Source organism: Erythrolamprus reginae, unplaced genomic scaffold, assembly GCF_031021105.1.
Source record: "Erythrolamprus reginae isolate rEryReg1 unplaced genomic scaffold, rEryReg1.hap1 H_1, whole genome shotgun sequence".
Classification (NCBI taxonomy): domain Eukaryota; kingdom Metazoa; phylum Chordata; class Lepidosauria; order Squamata; family Dipsadidae; genus Erythrolamprus; species Erythrolamprus reginae.
Genome location: NW_027248462.1, coordinates 2884842 through 2906445, shown reverse-complemented (window position 1 = coordinate 2906445; position 21604 = coordinate 2884842). Strand labels below are relative to the sequence as shown.

At 36.3% G+C, this 21604-nt stretch overlaps 2 protein-coding genes across 2 annotated transcripts; both read right to left on the bottom strand.

The window, feature by feature from the left end:
• Positions 1-1454: 1454 nt before the first annotated feature.
• On the bottom strand, positions 1455-10183 carry LOC139155320 (vomeronasal type-2 receptor 26-like). Its single transcript, XM_070730441.1, has 5 exons — positions 9896-10183; positions 8350-9207; positions 6676-6891; positions 2846-2972; positions 1455-2353 (listed from the first exon to the last, which is right to left on the bottom strand). The coding sequence occupies exons 1-5, from the start codon at positions 10181-10183 to the stop codon at positions 1455-1457; spliced, it is 2388 nt and encodes a 795-aa protein (XP_070586542.1).
• Positions 10184-12128: 1945 nt separating this feature from the next.
• On the bottom strand, positions 12129-20418 carry LOC139155319 (vomeronasal type-2 receptor 26-like). The gene is made up of 5 exons (XM_070730439.1): positions 20131-20418; positions 18575-19432; positions 15902-16006; positions 14201-14327; positions 12129-13042 (listed from the first exon to the last, which is right to left on the bottom strand). The coding sequence occupies exons 1-5, from the start codon at positions 20416-20418 to the stop codon at positions 12129-12131; spliced, it is 2292 nt and encodes a 763-aa protein (XP_070586540.1).
• Positions 20419-21604: the final 1186 nt, after the last annotated feature.

The window sequence follows — 21604 nt, the reverse complement described above, 5'->3', positions numbered from 1 at the left end:
CTTAAATGGATTCTATATAGCAAGTTTTAGTGCGAGCGAGCATATGCTGCGTCTTTTCAGTATTTATACAAACTAGCCCCAGCAACAGGCAACTTTTGACATTGATACAATTTTAGTGCCAAAGCGGCCAACCAATCAGAATAGAATATGCAAAACCAAGAACTTCTGACTTCTCCCCAGTAATTTAAGCTGCATACTTAACAACTAAGGTATATAATTGTCTTCTAAAAATTAAAATGGAGGAGGAAGTTGTAGAAGAATCAATGATACCATGGACCAAAATCTTTGGGTATAAGATTGAATTGGAGTATTGGGAACAAATTTTTGGGGAAAAATTACATATAGACAGTGTTTATTTTGTAGTTCAAAAGTGAGCCTGGACATTTCAGCACAATCCATGAATTTGTTTATAATCATATTATCTGTTGGGAGGTTATTATTTTTCCACATTTGTGCATAGGCTAGTCTCGCTGCAGTTATTATATGGATGATCAGATAGTATTTTGATTTTACGTATTGCCCTCTAGCAAGCCCTAGAAGATAAGGTCTCTGCTTTTAATTCTAAATCGAATTGCAGTATATCTTTTATCCATCCTTTAATTTTCAGCCAATAATTAAGTGCTTGTGGGCATAGCCACCACAGGTGGTAGTAAGTTCCAAAATCTTTTTTACATTTCCAGCATATGGGATCTATATTAGGATAGATCTTAGCCAACCTGGCGGGAGCATAATGCCATCGGTAAAACATCTTATAGAGGTTTTCCTTATACGGTACTGATAATGTTAATTTATAGTTTTCTTTCCACAGTTTTGTTCATTCTTCTAAGTGAATTGGATATCCAAAATTCTTCATCCATGCCAACACACTGTGTTTTACTGTTTCTTCTAAAATTCTATCAAATTTTATTAAATAATTATACATTTTTGTTATGAATTTTGTGGGTGGGCCTAATAAAATTTTGTCTATTATATTTAATTTAGGGCTTATTCCATATTCTTCAGAATCAATTTTATATCTGTTTTGACAATTCTATTCTGTTCTGTTCCGTTCCGTTCTGTTCCGTTCCATTCCATTAAGCCTGCAGTTCCATTTTGGGTTTTTTTGAGCTGGAGCCTCTTTATTATTATTATTATTTATTAGATTTGTATGCCGCCCCTCTCCGTAGACTCTTGAATAGTCTTAACTTTAGCAGTGGTTGGATGCAGGCCTGAGGTATCAACCTTGTAGCCCAAGAATCCCATTTCCTTAATAATAAGTTTACATTTATTTTGTTTTAAAGTGAACTCCACCTTTTAAAATTTCTGTAAGGCAGCTTGTACATGTTCAATTAATTGTGAGAGATTTTCAGCAGACACTAGGATGTTATTGAAGTAGGATGTTACCCCAGGAATATCCTGGAGTAACTGCTCCATTAACACTGGAATATTGCCAGGAACCAAAATCAAATTGGAATTTACTTCTTCCTTATTAATTGTCGTTTGTTGTTCAGTTCAGGCCTGATTAAAATTATGTAACATTTAGGGAAAAAAATGCAACTCAACAACCCAGCACTTGAAGTTAAGATAGAGAAGACTTCAACAGCCACCACATATTTTCCTTTAGTGCTGAGGTACATTGGACCAAAAGACAACCAAACACTGCAAAAGATCAACATGCTGAATGTAATAAATTTGGCTTCATTGAAACTGTCAGGTAACTTCCTGGCAAAGAAAGCCACAGAAAAACTGACCATGGCCAGAAAACCCATATAGCCCAAGACAAGACAAAACATGGTAGTAGAGCCCTCATTGCATTCTAGAATGATTTCTTTATGGAGAGAATTGAAGTCCCTATCTGGGAATGGTGGGGAAGTAAATAGCCAAAAAGAACAAATGCTCACTTGGATAGAGGTGCAGGAAATGACAATAGTATCTCCTAACTTTCTCCCTACCCATTTCCTTACCTGGGCCCCAGGCCTGGTAGCCACAAAGGCTAGAACAACAATAATTGTTTTGGCCAAAACACTGGAAAGGGCCAAAGAGAAAACAATGCCAAAGGCTGTTTGTCGAAGAAGACATGTGGTAGATGTTGGTTTTCCAATGAAGAGGAGAGAGCAAAGGAAGCAAAGAAAGAGAGAGAACAGAAGAGTGTAGGTAAGGTTTCTATTGTTTGCTTTGACTATAGGAGTGTCCTCATGTTTCCAAAAAGTTCTAAGGACCCAAAGTGTTGTCAGAGCAAAAGCAATTGAAGAGAAAGCTAAAGCTTTCCCTAAAGAATCTTCATGTGAGAGATAGTTTAAACCCTTTGGAATACATTGAGTTTTGTCTGGAGCTGAATATTGATCTTCTATGCAGTCATTGCAGAAATCCATATCTGAAAAAAAGTATAACAATGTGGGTTGAAAGAGCATAATGATTTGATTCTCATTCCTTTCCCCTTTTTGATATCTCCAGATATTCTCTTTCTGAATTTATTATTTTCCTGTTCTTCCAAGAGGTATAATTGTTATCTATTTTTTCTCCAACCATCATCCTCATAACAACCTTTTAAGGTACAATAGTTTGAGAGAACATGATTGCCCAAATAAATTGAAACTAAAAGTAGTCTTTTCCACTCATAGTCTAATACTCCAGTTGTAAAACAGAGGACTTTCTAGTATCAAAGTAGTTTTATTTAGTAATTTTTGCATATCATGACAATCTTAGATGCTAAAATTGAAAAGTGAAGAACTTCATACAGGGCTATTTATTTTATAATATTGATTCTCAATACAACAACATTTTTGAAGCTTATTATATTACCTGTTTTCATTGGAATTTGGGAAAACCATACATGAAATCTTACTTTTGAAAAATTGTCACTTGCCTTTGTGAAATGAAACTTTTCCTTCTGGACATGGAATACAAACATAACAGCAAAATGGCTCCCCTTCCTTTTTCGCCCTGGTGTTACCAGGATGGCAGTGGTCATTGCACAGAGAAATGGGTGGCTCCTATAAAAAATGTCCATAAATAAATTTCAGAATTTGGAAAGTTTTGAAAGTTATGGTTTTAGAAAGTATAAAGGATACCATATCACAACTGTTCCTGATTCATGTTGTTGCTAAACACAATTAAATCTCTAGGAACAACTATAAACGATCAGTTAAAAAGTGGTGCAACAGGTCAATTATTAGAAGTCCATACAGAGTTTTGAGAATTTGGCTATAACACACACATTAATGAATGCAGATTAAAGTAATAAAAAGTAGGTCATTCAAGGGAAATCAAATTCCACTTAAAAGTATTCTTGAGTCTTTTATTCAGTTTATTCAGTTTTTCTGTTGAAAACATCTCTTATTGCAGTTTGTTTCAAATCACCTCTAGCTGTCCATGACTTCTATAGGTTTTCTGATCCCAAGTTCAGTAAAGCTAGAATTATTTACAGATCATAATTTAAAAGCTATGTCACTTGCTAAAAGATAATGGTCTTTTTTGGTTCACATAATATATTATTCTTGATGCCAAGTGAAGATTGGACTTAATCCCTGAATATTTCAGTGGCTTTGCAGCTGGCTGAGACTTTGATATCAGAGATGTGTTGTTAATGGTGAGTATTCTGAGCAGAGACTGATTACAAGAGGTGTGCCACAAGGGTCTGTTCTGGGTCCTATTTTTTAATAGCGATAGTAATAGTAATGAGTGACATAGGGGAAGGTTTGGTAGGGAAGGTTTGCCTATTTTCCTATGACTCCAAAGTTTGCAATAGGGTTGATATTTTTGAAGGCGTCTGTAATATGGCAAATGATTTAGCTTCACAAGATAAGTAGTCAAAGCAATGGAAACTGCAGTTTAATATTTCCAAATGTAAAATAATGCACTTGGGGAAAAGGAATCCTCAATGAGTATTGTACTGGCAGTTCTGTGTTAGCAAAAACTTCAGAAGAGAAGGATTTAGAGGTAATGATTTCTGACAGTCTCAAAATTATTTATTTATTTATCTATCTATCATCTATCTATCTACCTACCTACCTACCTACCTACCTACCTACCTATCTATCTATCTATCTATCTATCTATCTATCTATCTACTTATTTATTTATTTATTTATCTATTTATTTATTTATTTGACTTCTATGCCGCCCAATCCCGAAAGACTCAGGGCGGCTTACAACAACAATATAAATATAATATAAAAAGATACAAAATGATAGAAAGATGTTGAACATTATCTAAAACTAAGACCTCATGAAAGAAAAGTTATTATAAAAGGACAGTCACAATCACATACATGCATATCATTCATACAGTTGGTCATCAAAGACGTACATTTATGGCCCCCAGGTCTTCCAGGAAAGCCAGGTCTTCGTGGCCTTATGAAAGGCCAGTAAGGTGGGAGCTGTACGGACATTGGGCAGTAGTTTGTTCCATAGAGCTGGGGCAGCCACCAAGAAGCCTCTCCCCATGGTCCCACCAACCTGCATTGTTTAGTTGACGCGACCCAGAGGAGGCCAACTTTGTGAGCTCTTATTGGCCTCTGGGCAGTATGCAGCAAGAGATGGTCCTGTGAATAGTCTGACCCTGAGCCATTTATAGGAAATAACCAACACCTTGAATTGTGCCTGGAGACTAATAGGAAGTCAGTGCAGCTCAAGTAGCAAAGGTGTTGTATGGGTGTATCGAGGTACACCCATGACAGCTTTCACAGCTGCATTCTGGACTATTTGCAGTCTCCAAATACTTTTCAGGGGTAACCCCATGTAGAGTGCATTACAATAATCAAGACAGGAGGTGACGAGGGCCTGAGTGACTGTGCGTAGAGTCTCCTGGTCCAAGTAGGCCACAACTGGTGAACCAGGTGAACCTGGGCACAGATCCCCCTGGCTACAGCAGAAAGATGCTGTGGATCTAGGAGGACACCCAAGTTGTGGACTCCATCTGAGTGGGACAATGTTTCCCTCACCATCACAATGGACGTACAGATCAAAGAGTCCTTAGGAGGAAATGTCCACAGCCCCTTTGTCTTGTCTGGGTTGAGCCTGAGCCTCTTGGCCCCCATCCAGATCCTTACAGCTTCCAGGCATTTGCACATAACATCCACTGCTTCACTGAATTGGCCTGAGGTGGAGATGTATAACTGGGTAACATCAGCATACTGATGATACCTCACCCCATGCCATCGGATGATCTCACCCAACAGCTTGGCGTAAATGTTAAATAGTAGGGGGGAGAGGACAGACCCCTGCAGCACCCCTGCAGGAGAGACTGAGGGGTGGACCTCTGCCCCCACTAACACCCATTGTGAACAACTGAAGAGATAGGAGGAGAACCACCATAAAATGGCGCCTCCCACCCCCAATCCCTCCAGTCGTTGCAGAAGGATACCATGGTTAATGGTATCGAAGGTCACTGGGAGGTTGAGGAGCACCAGGATAGAATGTCCCCTATCCTGGGCCCGCCAGAGACCATCCATCAGCGCGACCAAAATGGTTTCAATGCTGTGACCGGTCCTGAAACTGGATTGAAAGTAATCTAGATAATCAGCTTCTTCTAAAGATCATCAGAGCTGGGGTGCCACCACCTTCTCAACAATCTTACCCAAAAAGGGCAGGTTGGAGATTGGCCTATAGTTCTTCAATTCGGCTGGATCCAGTGATGGTTTCTTTAGGTGAGGTTGCACCACTGCCTCCTTCAGAGGCTGCAGGAATGACTCCTCATTCAAGGAGGTGTTAATCAATGCCTGAATCCAGCCACATGTCACCTCCCGACTCACTGAGACCAGCCAGAAGGGGCAAAGGTCCAGTAAGCAGATGGAGGAACATACAGCTCCCATAGCTTTGTCCACATTCTCAGGGGTTACCAGGTCAAACTCTTCCCAAATTATGGAACTAAGACCTGACCCTGTCATCTTGGTTTGTATTCCCCAATAGAGTCCAGATCATGGGTGAACAGTGCGGTCAGGCAATAGGGAAAGCAAGTAGAATGCTTGGCTGCATAGCTAGAGGTATAACAAGCAGGAAGAGGGAGATTGTGATCTCACTGAATAGAGCACTGGTGAGACCACATTTGGAATACAGTACTGTGTTCACTTCTGGAGACCTCACCTACAAAAAGATATTGATAAAATTGAATGGGTGCAAAGATGGGCTACAAAAATGGTCTTAAGCATAAAACGTATCAGGAAAGACTTAATGAACTCAATCTGTATAGTCTGGATGACAGAAGGAAAAGGGGGACATAATCGAAACATTTAAATATGTTAAAGGGTTAAATAAGGTTCAGGAAGGAAGTGTTTTTAATAGGAAAGTGAACACAAGAACACGGGGCACAATCTGAGGTTAGTTGTGGGAAAGATCAGAAGCAACATGAGAAAATATTATTTGACTGAAAGAGTAGTAGATGCTTGGAACAAACTTCCAGCAGACGTGGTTGGTAAATCCACAGTAACTGAATTTAAACATGCCTGGGATAAACATATATCCATCCTAAAATAAAATACAGGAAATACTATAAGGGCAGACCAGATGGACCATGAGGTCTTTCTCTGCTGTCAATCTTCTATGTTTCTAACATTACTATAAATTGTTTTTGTCTGCCCGAAAACTAAATTTGAAAATTGATTGGAATGGATTGATATAATTACTCTTTCCCCAAACAATCATATGAATTTCTTGCTGATAATTGTGAATTTTTTTAAAAAAGATTTTTTTTCTTACCTGATTAAATCTTCTATGCCACACAATTTTTTCATCTTGGATTGTTAACTTTTTGCTATGAGGATCCATCTTTCCTATGACCTGATTAAAAGTTTCATTGGGGAAAGTTATCCAATTTTTGATATCAAAACCTATTATTAATTCTCCATTTTCATCAAAATGCACTATTTCTTCAGCATTGTTGTTGAATGAGATTCCCTTTAGAAGGGGATTGGCCTATCTTTTCAAAAAGGAAACAAGAATATATTGTATTTCATTCATAATGAAAATGATGAACATTTATTGCAGGGAGATTTATAGTGTTTAATATCACTAAAAGAAGCTACCTTAAAACTCGTTTGAACCCGATTGATGATAAGCTTGATGGAAAATTGAAAAGAAGTAATAGAACTTTTGTATTATTAAACTTATTTATCAAGCTTCAAATGGTTTAGTATAACAATTTATATTTATTTATGAAACAAATTTATATAATTGACCTACTCACATAGTGTCCCATTTAAATAATACTAATTTGTAGTGTTACATAAACACTAAGTAGCAATATGACCATACAATATTTTTTTTAAAAAGCTATATTGTAAAAAGGAAAAAATAAATAAATAAACTATCATGGAAACTATATGAAACTAGGGGGAAAAAAGCGGAAAACAAATCTTAGGAAATAACTTAAAAATACAGCATGACCAATGCAAACTAGAAACAACAACAACCCCAAGAATCAAAATTGTATGAAATTCTATTTTTCTTTAGGGTGATCAGATTGTTACATTTATATCATATACCTCAATTTTATCAATGTATGATTCTGAAGTATCCAAAGAGTGTGATTAAAAAAAAGTTAAGATAATGCACACGTAACAAGCTTGCTAGCATATTATGTTCTTATTTTTATACAATGAAATATATCTAGGTGCCCTATGAAATCACAGTGCTCTTACTTCTCTTTTGGTGCAAAGTTTCTGTATTACACAGTGATCCCTCGATCATCGCGAGGGTTCCGTTCCAGGACCCCTCGCGATGATCGATTTTTCGCAAAGTAGCAGTGCGGAAGTAAAAACACCATCTGCGCATGCGCAGATGGTGTTTTTACTTCCACCGCCGCCTGCCCTTCGCCCGCCGTTGCCAGCTCCGCTTCCCAGCTGGGAAGCGGAGCTGGGGTGTCCCGAAGCGCACATGCGCCGCCCGCCGTTGCCAGCTCCGCTTCCCAGCTGGGAAGCGGAGCTGGGGTGTCCCGAAGCGCGCGCGCACCGCCCGCCCGCCCACGCCGTTGCTGGGGCTGCTTCCCAGCTGGGAAGCGGAGCTGGGGTTTCCCCGCGCGCGTGCCGCCCGCCCGCCCACGCCGTTGCTCGCGCCGCCGCTGGGGTCTTACCGGGGCAAGAGGGGGAAGACCCAGGGAAGCCTCTGCCTGGTGGGGAAACTCCACCATCTACGCATGCGTGGAAGGGCACGCATGCGCAGATGGTGGAGTTTACTTCCGGGTTGAAAACTTGCGATATAGCGTTTCGCAATACTCGAGATCGCGAAACTCGAGGGATCACTGTATTGTGAAAATAGCTACATGGAAGTATCCATTTTGTTACCATGAATCAGGTTCAATTTGAGAGAGATTCCGCTTTACTATTATTATAAATTATGTATAAAAATAAAACTGGTCTTTTAGAGTAACATTACCTGCCATGGCTGAAAGCTCAGAACTTCCAAACTTTTTTGAGCAACTTTTGATCTGGATTTTGACCTAGAATCATGCATAACATGTAATGCATAAGCAACAGCATAGGCAGCATTGTAGACATTATAGCTGTGTCCAGTCATTTTCATCTCAAAGAAAGTCCCTGGAAGACTCTCCAACTTTTCTTCTCCTGTGCAAACTTTCTTGGGCTCTTCCTCTGTAATTACACTATGATTTTTCATTGAACAACTAAAAGCATTTTCCCAAAAGTCCTGAATAAAGCAATCTTTAGTTTCCCATGAAGGATTTACATTTTCAAGGAATGTTTTAAATCCCGGTATTTCATTTGAATGAACTGAGAATGATATAGCACCCTGGAAGAATTGAATATCCCAGTTCTTTTGATAGGTGCTTAATCGGAAATCCCACTGTTCTGTCACAATCCACACTTTGCCCAGGTTTGAATCAAAAACTGCCATGTGAAGATACCAGCTCAAATTAAGCATGGAAGGAGGTGCACCGTGGACAATAAAAACATTTGCTTTGCTTTCCATGAGTGAAGGAAATTTGTCCAAGTCATCTAAAAACAAGTCTAATATATCAGCAACATATGTCCATTTGGGTGTTCTTTTGCTAAAAGCAGAACAGATGCTATTTGAAGAAAGCATTGGAACCAATGTTTGGAAAAACCTTTCTCCATTGTCATCATCCACTGCAAAGAGTCCAACCCAAGTCCATCTGAAATGTATCAGTAAGTGGACAATCCCAGAGTACTGCTGAATTTCATTTGGAACCATTTGGTATAAGGTAGCAAGCAGTGTTTTGTCATTCATTCCTGAGACAAAAGATCCATAAGTAATCTAAAAACAATTATTCAATATTTTGTTTAATCTAATAATTATTGTACATTGCATTTTAAAAGCACTTCTGAACATGCATTGTATTTGCTAGACATCTCTGAGTGTGAAATAATATTTTAATTTAAATTCTGAAAAAACTTCAAAATGGTATAAAGCTTGAATTTTAAGATTAATTTGTTTTAACTTGAGGCCCCCAAGTCATTTGATTCTAGGAGTTTCTCTGCTATTATTCAGGTATTTTAAGTTTGCCCCATTCTCTCCTTACTTAATTAAGGATCTATAATCCTGGGCTAAATTACAGCAATTTTAGTAACCCATTCTCTGCCTGAATATTCAATTAAAGACGATTCCTTAGCTCTCTGAGAAATTCTGATTTAGTGTCAGATGTCATTGTGGACAAGCTAACTAAAAACAGGGAACACATTTCAATTCCATATACTTGAAAATATCCACAAGAATAGTTTCCCCCACTTATCTCTCTCCTACAAAGAGTGACATCTTAAAATATGTATAGCTGGAAGTAACTCCTTTAAATGTGTTTCTATTTTACTCCTTAATTGTATTTCTGTAAATTTTGCTAATATTAATTTTTCATCCATCATAATTTGTCATCTATGACCATGACATTTTTAATTATAAGCTTTTATTAGACAGTTTGCACATTCCCTCTGTTTCCATCCAACTCTACCTGCGGAATTTTGTAAATAGATAAAACTGTGGCCAGAAATGAAGAGGTTTCAGAATCAAGTCCACCAATGACAGCTACTAACTGGTCTTTAACATCACACATGTAGTTAGGGACAAATCTCTTTTTTGCAGAAAGTAGGCGGAGGACAGTATTATACGTGAGCTGTCCATTGTAGTAATTGTCAAAAATATTAAAACCCAACGTGACATTAGGAAGAAGCATGGAATTCTCATTGATCTCTTTTATGGCAAATACAAGAGCCAGAATGTGCTGGTAGTTTTTTGGCATCACACTGAAAAGTTACAATCCCCCCCCCCAAAGAAACATGTTTTCATGCTTTAGCAAAATTCAAACAAAGCATCTTATGTCACAATGAGAAACAAATTTAGAAAATCTTGACTTTAGTGCATGAAAGAAAATATTGTACTCTGATAAAAGTAAAACCTAACTTGTGTGTATTTTCCATAAGTAAAGCCTAAGAGATTTCCTCATATGTTACATTTCATGCAATCTGATATAACATTTAATATGCTGAATTTTAAGCTTTTAAACAGAGAATCTGTTTTACATATGCTGCTATAGTTCCTATTCAAGCTAGCATCACATTCTCATAGGATATAAATTCTGCTTAGTGGTTAGGTTACATACATAGGACAGATTTCTCATTTGAAAAATCATGCTCAGTGGACTGAGAAAGTTGTGAAATGGGGAAAGCCAGAGAAGCAAGCTTATCTCTGTCCTTTCTGAAACTGTAAGATACACCTAAAGTTGTAGCAAAGCAATTAAATCTAGATCAAACACAGTGCTCCCTCTTTACCCCTTCCCTGCCTTTCCAGCATTAGATTTCCTATTTATTCCTTGGATGCTGTAATGAAATATATTCTATTTATTAAATGGCTCAAAATAAGAGAGCAGAGTTTGGCCAAATGAGAACTCTATGAGTTCTTTGTTAAGTGACTTTTTCTATACCAACACAAAATACAGCTTTTTAATGATTCAGATATTGGTTCCATTGGGTGAATTGAACAGTGGAACAGGATATGTTGCAATTTCAAAGTATAGCTGATCACTGATTGCTAACAGTTCAGAAATGGAACCTATCATGTAATTGGCAACCCATTGATAGAATCTAACCACTTGAATGTATTCTGATAAAAAAATAAATAAAATCAGAGATGAAAAAGTTTGGTAACATACAAATAATTGTATTTTTTTAAAAAATATTATAAGTCTGGTGGTTTTAGTAAAATTGTCATTAGGACATGTTTTAGTGATGGAAGCAAAATCACTTATTAATTACAGAAAAATTAAAGAAAAAAAGAAGCTATGTACATAATCAGCAGAGTTTCAGACAATAAAGCCTCTATGAAATACTGTAATTTAAATAGACAAAATTAAAGTGCAGAGTTTCAGAAAATGACTGACTGGCTGACTGAAGAGCTTGAGAATCAAGAAGATGGTGATAAAAAATCTGACAAGCAAACTTCAAAATATGAAAAGCATTAATAACTGCAAATATAAATGGCGTCTTTGCAAAATGTTTAAAATAAGACAGGTATGATTCTTCAATATTAAGGGAAGATTTCATTCAGAAGGCAGCAATCCAGATTCTGTACAAATTCATCTTCTGCTCAGCGTGGGATAGAAATTGCTTACATGGCTTCTTTCATACTAATCTCTGAGGGCTTTTCTCTGAAATCGATTGACAAGTGGAGGAAGAAGACATGGGAAACAATCTCTCCAATAGCAAGGTTTCCTGGCTGGTAGAACTCATGTAAAATTATGACTGGTTCACTTAAGTTGCATACAATGGAAGGAACTTTGCTGGAAAAGTAATTTATATTGAACACAAATGGACATTGTGAAAAAAATGAAGTAATGGTGATAAGACCCAATGATACTTTGCAGAGGAGCATTTTGTTGATTTCTTCATCAGTATGAAGAACTACTATTACTACTAGCTACTAATTTAATAAGGAGGAAGCATGCACTTAATGATAGTGAAAGATAGGACCACAGGTGCTGAAGTTGTTGACATCTGAATAAACATTGTCTTCTTTTAACAAAGATTTTATAGGGACCTGTCTAAAAATTATTTCACAAAATATGAAGCAGAAAATGGTAATTGTGACATACACTAGCTTCAACCAATATGTGAATGTATTAGGAGACAGGTACATATGTATATATAAATGAACATCTATGAATTTAGCTTAATTCCTAGATAAATTATTTATAAGATGGCCCTGCTTTGTCTCTTTATTAATTGATCTTTGTTGTTCAGTTCAGGCCTGATTAAAATTATGTAGCATTTAGGGAAAAAAATGCAACTCAACAACCCAGCACTTGAAGTTAAGATGGAGAAGACTTCAACAGCCACCACATATTTTCCTTTAGTGCTGAGGTACATTGGACCAAAAGACAACCAAACACTGCAAAAGATCAACATGCTGAATGTAATAAATTTGGCTTCATTGAAGCTATCAGGTAACTTCCTGGCAAAGAAAGCCACAGAAAAACTGACCATGGCCAGAAAACCCATATAGCCCAAGACAAGACAAAACATGGTAGTAGAGCCCTCATTGCATTCTAGAATGATTTCTTTATGGAGAGAATTGAAGTCCCTATCTGGGAATGGTGGGGAAGTAAATAGCCAAAAAGAACAAATGCTCACTTGGATAGAGGTGCAGGAAATGACAATAGTATCTCCTAACTTTCTCCCTACCCATTTCCTTACCTGGGACCCAGGCCTGGTAGCCACAAAGGCTAGAACAACAATAATTGTTTTGGCCAAAACACTGGAAAGGGCCAAAGAGAAAACAATGCCAAAGGCTGTTTGTCGAAGAAGACATGTGGTAGATGTTGGTTTCCCAATGAAGAGGAGAGAGCAAAGGAAGCAAAGAAAGAGAGAGAAGAGAAGAGTGTAGGTAAGGTTTCTATTGTTTGCTTTGACTATAGGAGTGTCCTTATGTTTCCAAAAAGTTCTAAGGACCCAAAGTGTTGTCAGAGCAAAAGCAATTGAAAATCCCATTAAAGTGATTCCTGGTTGCTTTCCATAGGACAGGTAGTTTAAATTTTTTGGGATGCATTGGTTCTGTTGAAAGTTTGAATATTCATCTTCTGGACATTCAGTGCAGAAATCCACATCTGAAAATAGAAGGAATATGTAGATTTTAAATAAGAAGAATATAATGTGGAGCAGTCTAGGAAAGAAATTGTGAGTTTAATGCCTGTTGTACTGTAAAGTCAAAAAAGGGCTCTTCATTTTAAATCTATTTTAAATCTATTTTTATCCCATTTTTTAAAAAATAAATTGATTATATGGTTCTCTACTTTCTTTATCATTTCAGCACTTATATGATACTGGTTACATTGGTTACATTGAACTCTAACTAAAGATTATTCATTGGACACATGTATCACATAGTATTTTGTATAGAGCAGTGAGAACTTTCCATTCTATCTTTGTTGCATATTAATTTCAAATGAAGCATGTATATGCATTGTGTGTGTGTGTTACACATAGACCTACATACCTATACCCGTGAAAATCTATGAAGACAAGTATATATATGTTGAATAGGATAGATCTATTTCGGCCTTGTTCTGGCCTCATTAGCTAGCCATACCCTCTCACTGGGATTTGAACTTGCAGCCTTTTCCTTGTAAGGCAGAGAATTAACCTCTAGGCTACAGGCTCTAATCCCTTCAGCTTTGCACCAGAGAAGGATTATATGTTATTTACATATTTATTTAAATATTTATACATATTTTTGCTGATAACTGAAAAGGAAGGGAGCTTAGTATAGGTCTATTTTGATCTTGTTATGGTCTCTTCAGACAGATATACCCGTACTATAGCATGCTGCATGCAAGGCAGGATAACCTCTGTGCTACAGATTCACCTCCGAATCAGCTTTTACTAAGAAAGGGCTATATGGTTGATTTTTTGTCGAAATCACCCTGGTATTCCCAAACATGGGAAGAAGCAAGTTTGCTTTCCTTTTGCAAATCCCAGTAAGAATATGTCTAGTTCAAATCCCAGTAAGGGTATGTCTGGCTGACGAAACCACAACAAGGTTGAAATAGATCTGTACTAGGCTCCCTTCCTTTTCACCTATCAGCAAAAATATGTAACCATGTAAAATTATAATTGTTCACTATAAAAAAATTATCTGCCTTGGAGTGGCACCTGCGTGGGGCCAAGAGGCAAAAGGAAAGCAAAGTTGCTTCATCCCATATTTGGGAATATCAGGATGATTTTGACATGTATGTATGTATGTATGTATATATATTTTCTCATACCTTTCTGATTAGAAATCTTTCTTTCTGGACATGGTACACAAATATAGCAGCAAAAGGGTTCCCCTTCCTTTTTTTTCTTATGGAAACCAGGATGACATTGATCATTACATACAGAAATTGGCAATATCTAACATAAATATGTAGAATTGAGAAATGTGAACAAATATGAGAAATATACAATGTGCGTATGATCAGAATGGAATAGAAAGAATTATATTTAATCCAATTCATGGAGTTAATAATTTATAAAACTCTAAATTTCATTATATTTTATGAAATTTATATATATATTATATTTCATTATATCAAGAAGACCTTTCCCCATATAATTCTGTTCATATAAATGTAATAGCCAAATGACATTTTTTAAAACAAAAAACCCCTGAAATGATAATTACAAAGGGTTAAGAGTTGAAGAAATAAGGAAAGACGTTCTGATCAGTATATTCAGAATTGAGAATATATGTTTTGATTCTTGAAAACTAGGTTGAAAGAAATATACTGGAATAATAATAATAATAATAATAATAATAATAATAACAACAACAACAACAACAATAACAACAACAACAATAATAAAAAAATCTCCATCTGTCAATTGCAAAAGGCCGCTTTACTGGGATTGGCAAACATAATTCGCCGCTACATCACGCAGTCCTAGGTGCTTGGGAAGCGCCCAACTGGTGATGAAATCCAGCATAGTGATCTCGTTTGCTGTGTTGTACTGACAACATAATAAATTAGATTTGTATGCCGCCCCTCTCCAAGGGGCAGAATATGTTTGCATTACTTTTAAGTGTCAAAAATTGCGTTCTGCATATGCATTTTGTATGTTTCTGCATTGATGAGTGTATGTGTGTGCATATGCACATTCATGTGAGTTTACTGTACATGTGTGTTTTTGGCATGCTCGTTAAATACTTTTATTTTATTTTTCTTTACAATATTACTGGATTTATCTATTTAGGGAAATATAGCACGATATAGCCCTGCCCAGAGACCCTAGAGAGTCGGGCGACATAGAAATCGAACAATCAGTCAATCAATCAATCAATCAATCAATCAAACAAACAAACAAACAAACAAACAAACTTTTATTCTGCTTTGGGAATTATTATTAATGAAAGATAATTTATAAACCATATACCCACAAACATACAAATGCCAAAAACAAAGAGGGATTTGTTGAAATCATATTTCATATAATCTAAATTTATAACTGTTAAGTTTTGCCAGCTGTAAAATGACTGACCAAATTTTATAATACTTTTTTGCAGTAGTTGTTTACAAATCACCATGGCCATTAGGCAAATTAATCTAATTAAATTTAACTCATTGCCCACAATTGGCTTCCTGGAAACTAGAAGACTGTTTTATCCAAAACACATGTTCTGAGTCATTGTGTACAAAATGATCAAGGTTGTCTCATTTTCCAGACTTTTTCTTTAGCTATGTGACTATATATGATTATGATTCTTACTGGCATTTAAGAAGACAGTCTGCATGATTCCTTTTTTAAAATCAGGAGTTTGAGATAAGATTTCTTAAACCAAGAATTGAAGATTTTTTCCCTCTCACCTGGTTAAACATTTTGTGCCACACAATGCTTTCAACACAAATGGATAATTCCTTGCCTTGAAGCGCCAGAGGATCCAGACTTCCAAATTTGACTCTAACATATGATTGATTGGGAAAAATTACCCAATTTATAACATCAAATCCAGTTATTAGTTTACCATTTTGATCAAAATGCACAATTTCTCCAGCACTGTTGTTGAACGAGATACCTCTTAGAAAGGAATGGAACTAAATCAAAGCAAGAAGAACATTCATTGTAGAAATCCTGAAAAACAAACTAAAAACATTTACTGCAGTGGGATTATTTTGTAAATCTGTTAGAAGCATCTGGAGGCCTATAAGCATTAAATAGGCATCTCAGATTAACCGTAGAAGAGAAACTGTAAAATGGGGAAATAAATTGTGTTTACTTATAAAGTTATGCTGCATTTAGTTCTGATCACTTTATGGTAATAAAGATATTCATTTATTTATATAAAAGAATTTGATCAAATGTTGACCTCCAGCCACTGCTCACATAGAACAGAACAGAACAGAATAGAACAGAATAAAACTGAATGGGACTTTGGATATCTTCTAGTCCAACTCTCTGCTAAAGCAGAATACCCTATACCAGTGATGGTGAACCTTTTTTTCCTTGGGTGCCAAAAGAGCATGTGTGCATACCATTGCGCATGTGCAAATGCCTACACCCATAATTCAATGCCTGGGGAGGGTGAAAACACCTTCCCCTGCCTCCTGGAGGTCTTCTGGAGGCTGAAAATGGCCTGTTTCCCAACTTGATTGGCCCAATCGGCTTGTGTTTCAGCCTCCCTAGGCTCCAAAGGCTTCCCTGGAGCTGGACAAGTGTAAAAACACCCTCCCCCATCCTCCTGGAGGCTCTCTGGAAGCCAAAAATTCCCTTCCAGAGCTTCTGTGTGAGCCAAAAATCAGCTGGCCGGCGCACACATGCATGTTGGACCTGAACTAAGGCAACAGCTTGCATGCCAGCAGATATGGCCCCACGTGCCACCTGTGGCACCCGTGCCATAGGTTCGCCATCACTGCCCTATACATTTCAGAATATACTTTGGAAAATCAGTGGACTGTGGAGCTATCTTCTTTGTGGCAGCCCCTCAAATACTGCTATCACTTTATCCCTAACCTTTCTTTCCCTATACTAGTTAAACCAAAATCCTGCAACTATCCACTGTTGATCTCTCCTGATTCCTAAGAGATCCATCCATTCCCTGTCCCAATGTTTCTCTTTTACCAGTATTATGCAGGGATAGGCTACTGCTCGGACGGAGGGGGGGGGGAATGCAGTAGGGTAACGAAAATGGAGCTCCACCCCAGAGCACCCAATTCACACTGAAGGATGTTGAAAGAAAACATCTGCATAAGGGTGTCCTGCACTAAGGGCATCCTGTGGTAATAAAATTTTTGGTAGCCCTTCACTGATATCATGCATATAAATATTGTTATATCTTTGTATACCACCAATATGTACTTGACAAAACAAACAAATAAATAAAAATAAATAAAAGTTTCAATTCCAAGCTAGCACAGAGAGAAAAGGTTTGCAATAAGTGCTGGATGATAAGAAAAGCTGGAAGAGTTCCTTATGCATTTTTTGTAGCAATGTAAACATAAAGAAAAAATGTTTGAAAAAATCTAGATAGTTTGAAGATCAAGAATTGTTGCAGTGAAGACTAAACAAGCAGGGAAAACCAAGTAATGACCATAGGAAACATCTATCTTTTCTGACTTGTTATAAATTAAAATGGTACATTTATATGTAAATATGCTGTATATGTATATTTATATTTATATATAAATCTGCTCTCTTATTTTGTTGTATTTTTGTAGCTTTGTGTTTGTTTGAACCACAGAGTAAAGGGCATAGTCTTAGCTATGGTCTCTAGAATCAAGAGAGGGAATAGGGAAGATATCTTGAAAGGAAACAGTCTCCAACATTTTGAACCATTGCCTAATTATGTTTCCTGCAAATGATTTGAGAGAATTTTTTTCTGATTATTATTTTTCCTCTGCAGAGTTCTGTCCTGATACAGTTTATTTTAAAATCCAGTCTTTCTCTTTCAAGCTTCTTCAGTGAGCAATATACCCATAGATAGTCCTTGCTCACCTTGCTTAATTTCCAGCAAATCTTTGAATTGGGAAACAAATATGTGAATACAGTTGGCAATATTGCAAATGCCACAATAGACTGTCTAAGAAACCTTATTTATATGATATTATATTCAACATGAGCAAATAATAGCAATACCATTTAGACTTACATACCACTTCATGTTGCTTTACAGTACTGCTCTTTCTAAGCAGTTACAGACTCAGCATATTGCCCTCAACAATCTGGGTCCTCATTTTACTGACCTCAGAAGGATGGAAGACTGAAATTTGAACCTCACTCAAACTGCTGAACTGCTGGCAGCCAGCTATCAATAGAAGTATAGTACAGTACATCACTACATCTTTTCATAATGTTATATAGCTCAATCTTCAAATAAAAAGAATATTACTAGACCATAAACTGCCATCCTAGGTTTCTATCTCTATTGTTCCAGGATAATTTCAATTCCCCCCCCCCCTACTTTGCAATTGATATTTTAAACCTCCTTTAAGTAACAATTATTCATAATAGGTCCTCCATCTTTTACTTTAAAGCAAAGGACTGTGGCCAATACTAGATATGGTGATGCTAAATCCTATAATATAGATATACTGTTGTGAATCTACTGTCCATATGCCCTTATTATAAAATGCATATGAAAACCTTTACTGCCAATTGCTAATTACCTGCCATGGCTGGAGATTCCAAAACTTTAGAATTCTTTCAGGTACCCTTCTCCTGTATTTTTCTTCAGTTTTACAAATAGTGTGTAGAGTACGTGCAATGGCATGGGCAGCATTGTAGATACTGTAGCTTTGGCTAGTCATTCTCATTTCAAAGAAAGTTCTTGGAAGGCTCTCCAGCTTCTCTCTTCCTGTGCATTTTTCCATGTGCTCCTCATCTTTGGTTATCTGATAATTTTTCAATGAACAGCTAAAAGCCTTTTCCCAAAAATCCTGAATAAAACCATCTTCTCTTCTCCAGAAAGGCTTTACATTCTCAAGAAATGCTGTAAATCCTGGTACTTTATTTGAATGAACTGAAAAAGAAATAGTACCTTGGAAAGGAAGAATATCCATATTCTTTTGATAGTCAGTTAATGTGAAATCCCACGGTTCTGTCACAATCCACACTTTACCAATGCGTGAATCCCAAGCAGACATCTGAAGATACCACATTAAATTATTCATGGATACCAGAGAACCATGGGCAATAAATACATTGGCTTTATTTTTCATGAGATTGGGAAATTTATCCAGATCATCTAGAAATAAGTCTAAAAGTTCAGCCAGATCAGCCCATTTCTGTGTTCTCTTGATAAAAGCAAAACAGATACGATTTTCAAAAAGCATAGGCACAATGGCTTGAAAAAACCTTTCTCCATTGTCATCATTCACTGCAAACAGGCCAATCCATGTCCATCTAAAATATATCAGTAACTGAATAATCCCAGAGTACTGACTGTGTTCATTTGGAACCATTTGATATAAAGAAGAAAGAAGAATTTCATCACTCGGTCCTAAAACAAGTGATCCATATGTGATCTAAAAGCATTCATTACAATAAAAATGATATAATTTCTGTAATACTGACATATACTGATTTGTATGTATGTATGTATGTATGTATGTATGTATGTATGTATGCATGCATGCATGCATGCATACACACATACACACACACACACACACACACACACAAATATATATATATATAATAAAGAAAGAATTGTCCTAAAATTATAGGTATAATTTTTAACATGCAATTGTAACCAAAATATTTTATAATATGGGTTTGAAAAGAACTTCAATCACATCAAGCTTGAGAATTCCAATTTACTCACTCTATTTATATTTTATTCCTGAACCTAAATAAGAAATATATATATTTATGCCTTTATGAATTAATCATGTACTGAAGAAAGTGGATTAGAATACTGTACTCTGACAATTTTATTACTATTTGTAGCAAATGTTTTGCATAGGGACACCTGTAGAAACTATTTTACCTACATTCTTAATTTCTGGCACAGAGTTGCAATCTGAAGTGATCCTCCTGAGAACTATTTTGAAATGTCTTTCACATAAAAGATATGCTTTTTTTATGTTATATATTAAACTTTACTTATGGCATTGATTTATTTCTCTATGTTTAATTAACATTAATTGTCCTTCAATGTCTTATAAATATACCATAGTATTTTATTTGTGTAATGTTTTGCAGGTACATCCCAAAGTATCACCTGTGGAATCTTGTAAAGGTTTAATATTGTGGCCATATAAAGAGAGGTTTCAGAATCAAGTCCTCCGATGATAGCTATCAAATGGTTTTCATGATCATATTTGTAGTTTGGGATAAACCTGTTCTTTGTGGAAAGCAGACGCAGAGTGGCATCATATGTTATCTGTCTATTACAGTAGTTATCCAAGATGCGGAAACCCAAAGTGACATTGGGAAGAATCATGGAATCCTCATTGATCTCTTTTATTGCAAATACAAGAGCCAAAATGTACTGGTAGTTCTTCGGCATCACACTGCAGAGTTATATAAAGTGCAGTGAAAAAAGAATACAGAATACTTTAGCAAATCAAAACTTTTTTCTTCTATAAATACTAGCAAATGTAGAATGTCATAAATTGTGTGGAGAAAAGTCTAGCATGTCTGAAAGAAATGAATTAACAGAATAATAGAATAACAGCAGGGGTAGGTTTCACTTACCTTTTCTACCGGTTCGCAAACATGAGTGTGAGACAAGTGAAATGATACATTTCACTTTTTAGATTACCATTAAATACTATCATCATAAATAAATGTAATTCTAATAAAATACTGAAAATAAAATAAATATGATTCTCCAGAAGTAAACAAATACATGATATAAAGAAAGAACAACAATGTCATAAAATGAAACTGTTAACCAGAGCACACAAAACATTTGCCAGACCAATCCTCAAATACAGCTCACCTGTCTGGAACCTGCACTGCATATCAGACATTAATACAATGGAAAGAGCCCAGAAATATTTCACAAGAGGAGTTCTCCACTCCTCTGCTTGCAAAAAATACCTTCTTCCACCAGACTTTAAATTTTGGGCTTAAATAATCTAGAGCTATGTTGCCTTCAGTCTGATCTAAATGTAGTTCATAAAATCATTTACCATAATGTCCTACCTGTGAATAAATACTTCAGCTTCAACTGCAACAATACATGAGAACAAAATAGATTCAAAGTCAATGTAAACCACTCAAAACTTTACTGCAAAAAATACAACTTCAGCAACACAATGATCAGTGTATGGAATGCACTACCTGATTCTGTGGTTTGTTCCCAAAACTACAAAAACTTTAACCTTAGACTCTCGACTTCACCCCATTCCTAAGAGGTATGTAATGGATGTGCATAAGCGTACCATCGTGCCTACCTTCCCTGTCCTATTGTCCAAATTTACCCATACCTACTTTGCTTTTGTTTATATTTATACCATCCCTATTGTCTTGTACATATTTTGACAAAAAAGATAAATAATAAATAAATAAATGCAGCATCTTCAATTCATCAAAATTTCTCAGGTTCCAGTTATTTCAGACTTTATGAATGGATGCTTAGGGATGAAGGAGTTGGTAGAAAAAAAGAATGAAATGCTTACATGGCTTCCTTGATGCTAAAAAGGGATGGTTGTTCATTGAAATTAGTTGAAATGCGGAGGAAAAAGATT

Coding starts and splice junctions, on each gene's coding strand:
- LOC139155320 (XM_070730441.1), bottom strand. CDS start 10,183: ATGCCAAAAAACTACCAGCACATTCTGGCTCTTGTATTTGCCATAAAA. Junction 2,973..6,675: donor GGCATAGAAGATTTAATCAG/GTAAGAAAAAAA, acceptor CATTTTTTATAG/GAGCCACCCATTTCTCTGTG. Junction 2,354..2,845: donor AAAAGTTTCATTTCACAAAG/GCAAGTGACAAT, acceptor ACTTTTTTTCAG/ATATGGATTTCTGCAATGAC.
- LOC139155319 (XM_070730439.1), bottom strand. CDS start 20,418: ATGCCGAAGAACTACCAGTACATTTTGGCTCTTGTATTTGCAATAAAA. Junction 19,433..20,130: donor ACCTTTACAAGATTCCACAG/GTGATACTTTGG, acceptor GAATGCTTTTAG/ATCACATATGGATCACTTGT. Junction 14,328..15,901: donor GATTTGATGTTATAAATTGG/GTAATTTTTCCC, acceptor TATTTATGTTAG/ATATTGCCAATTTCTGTATG.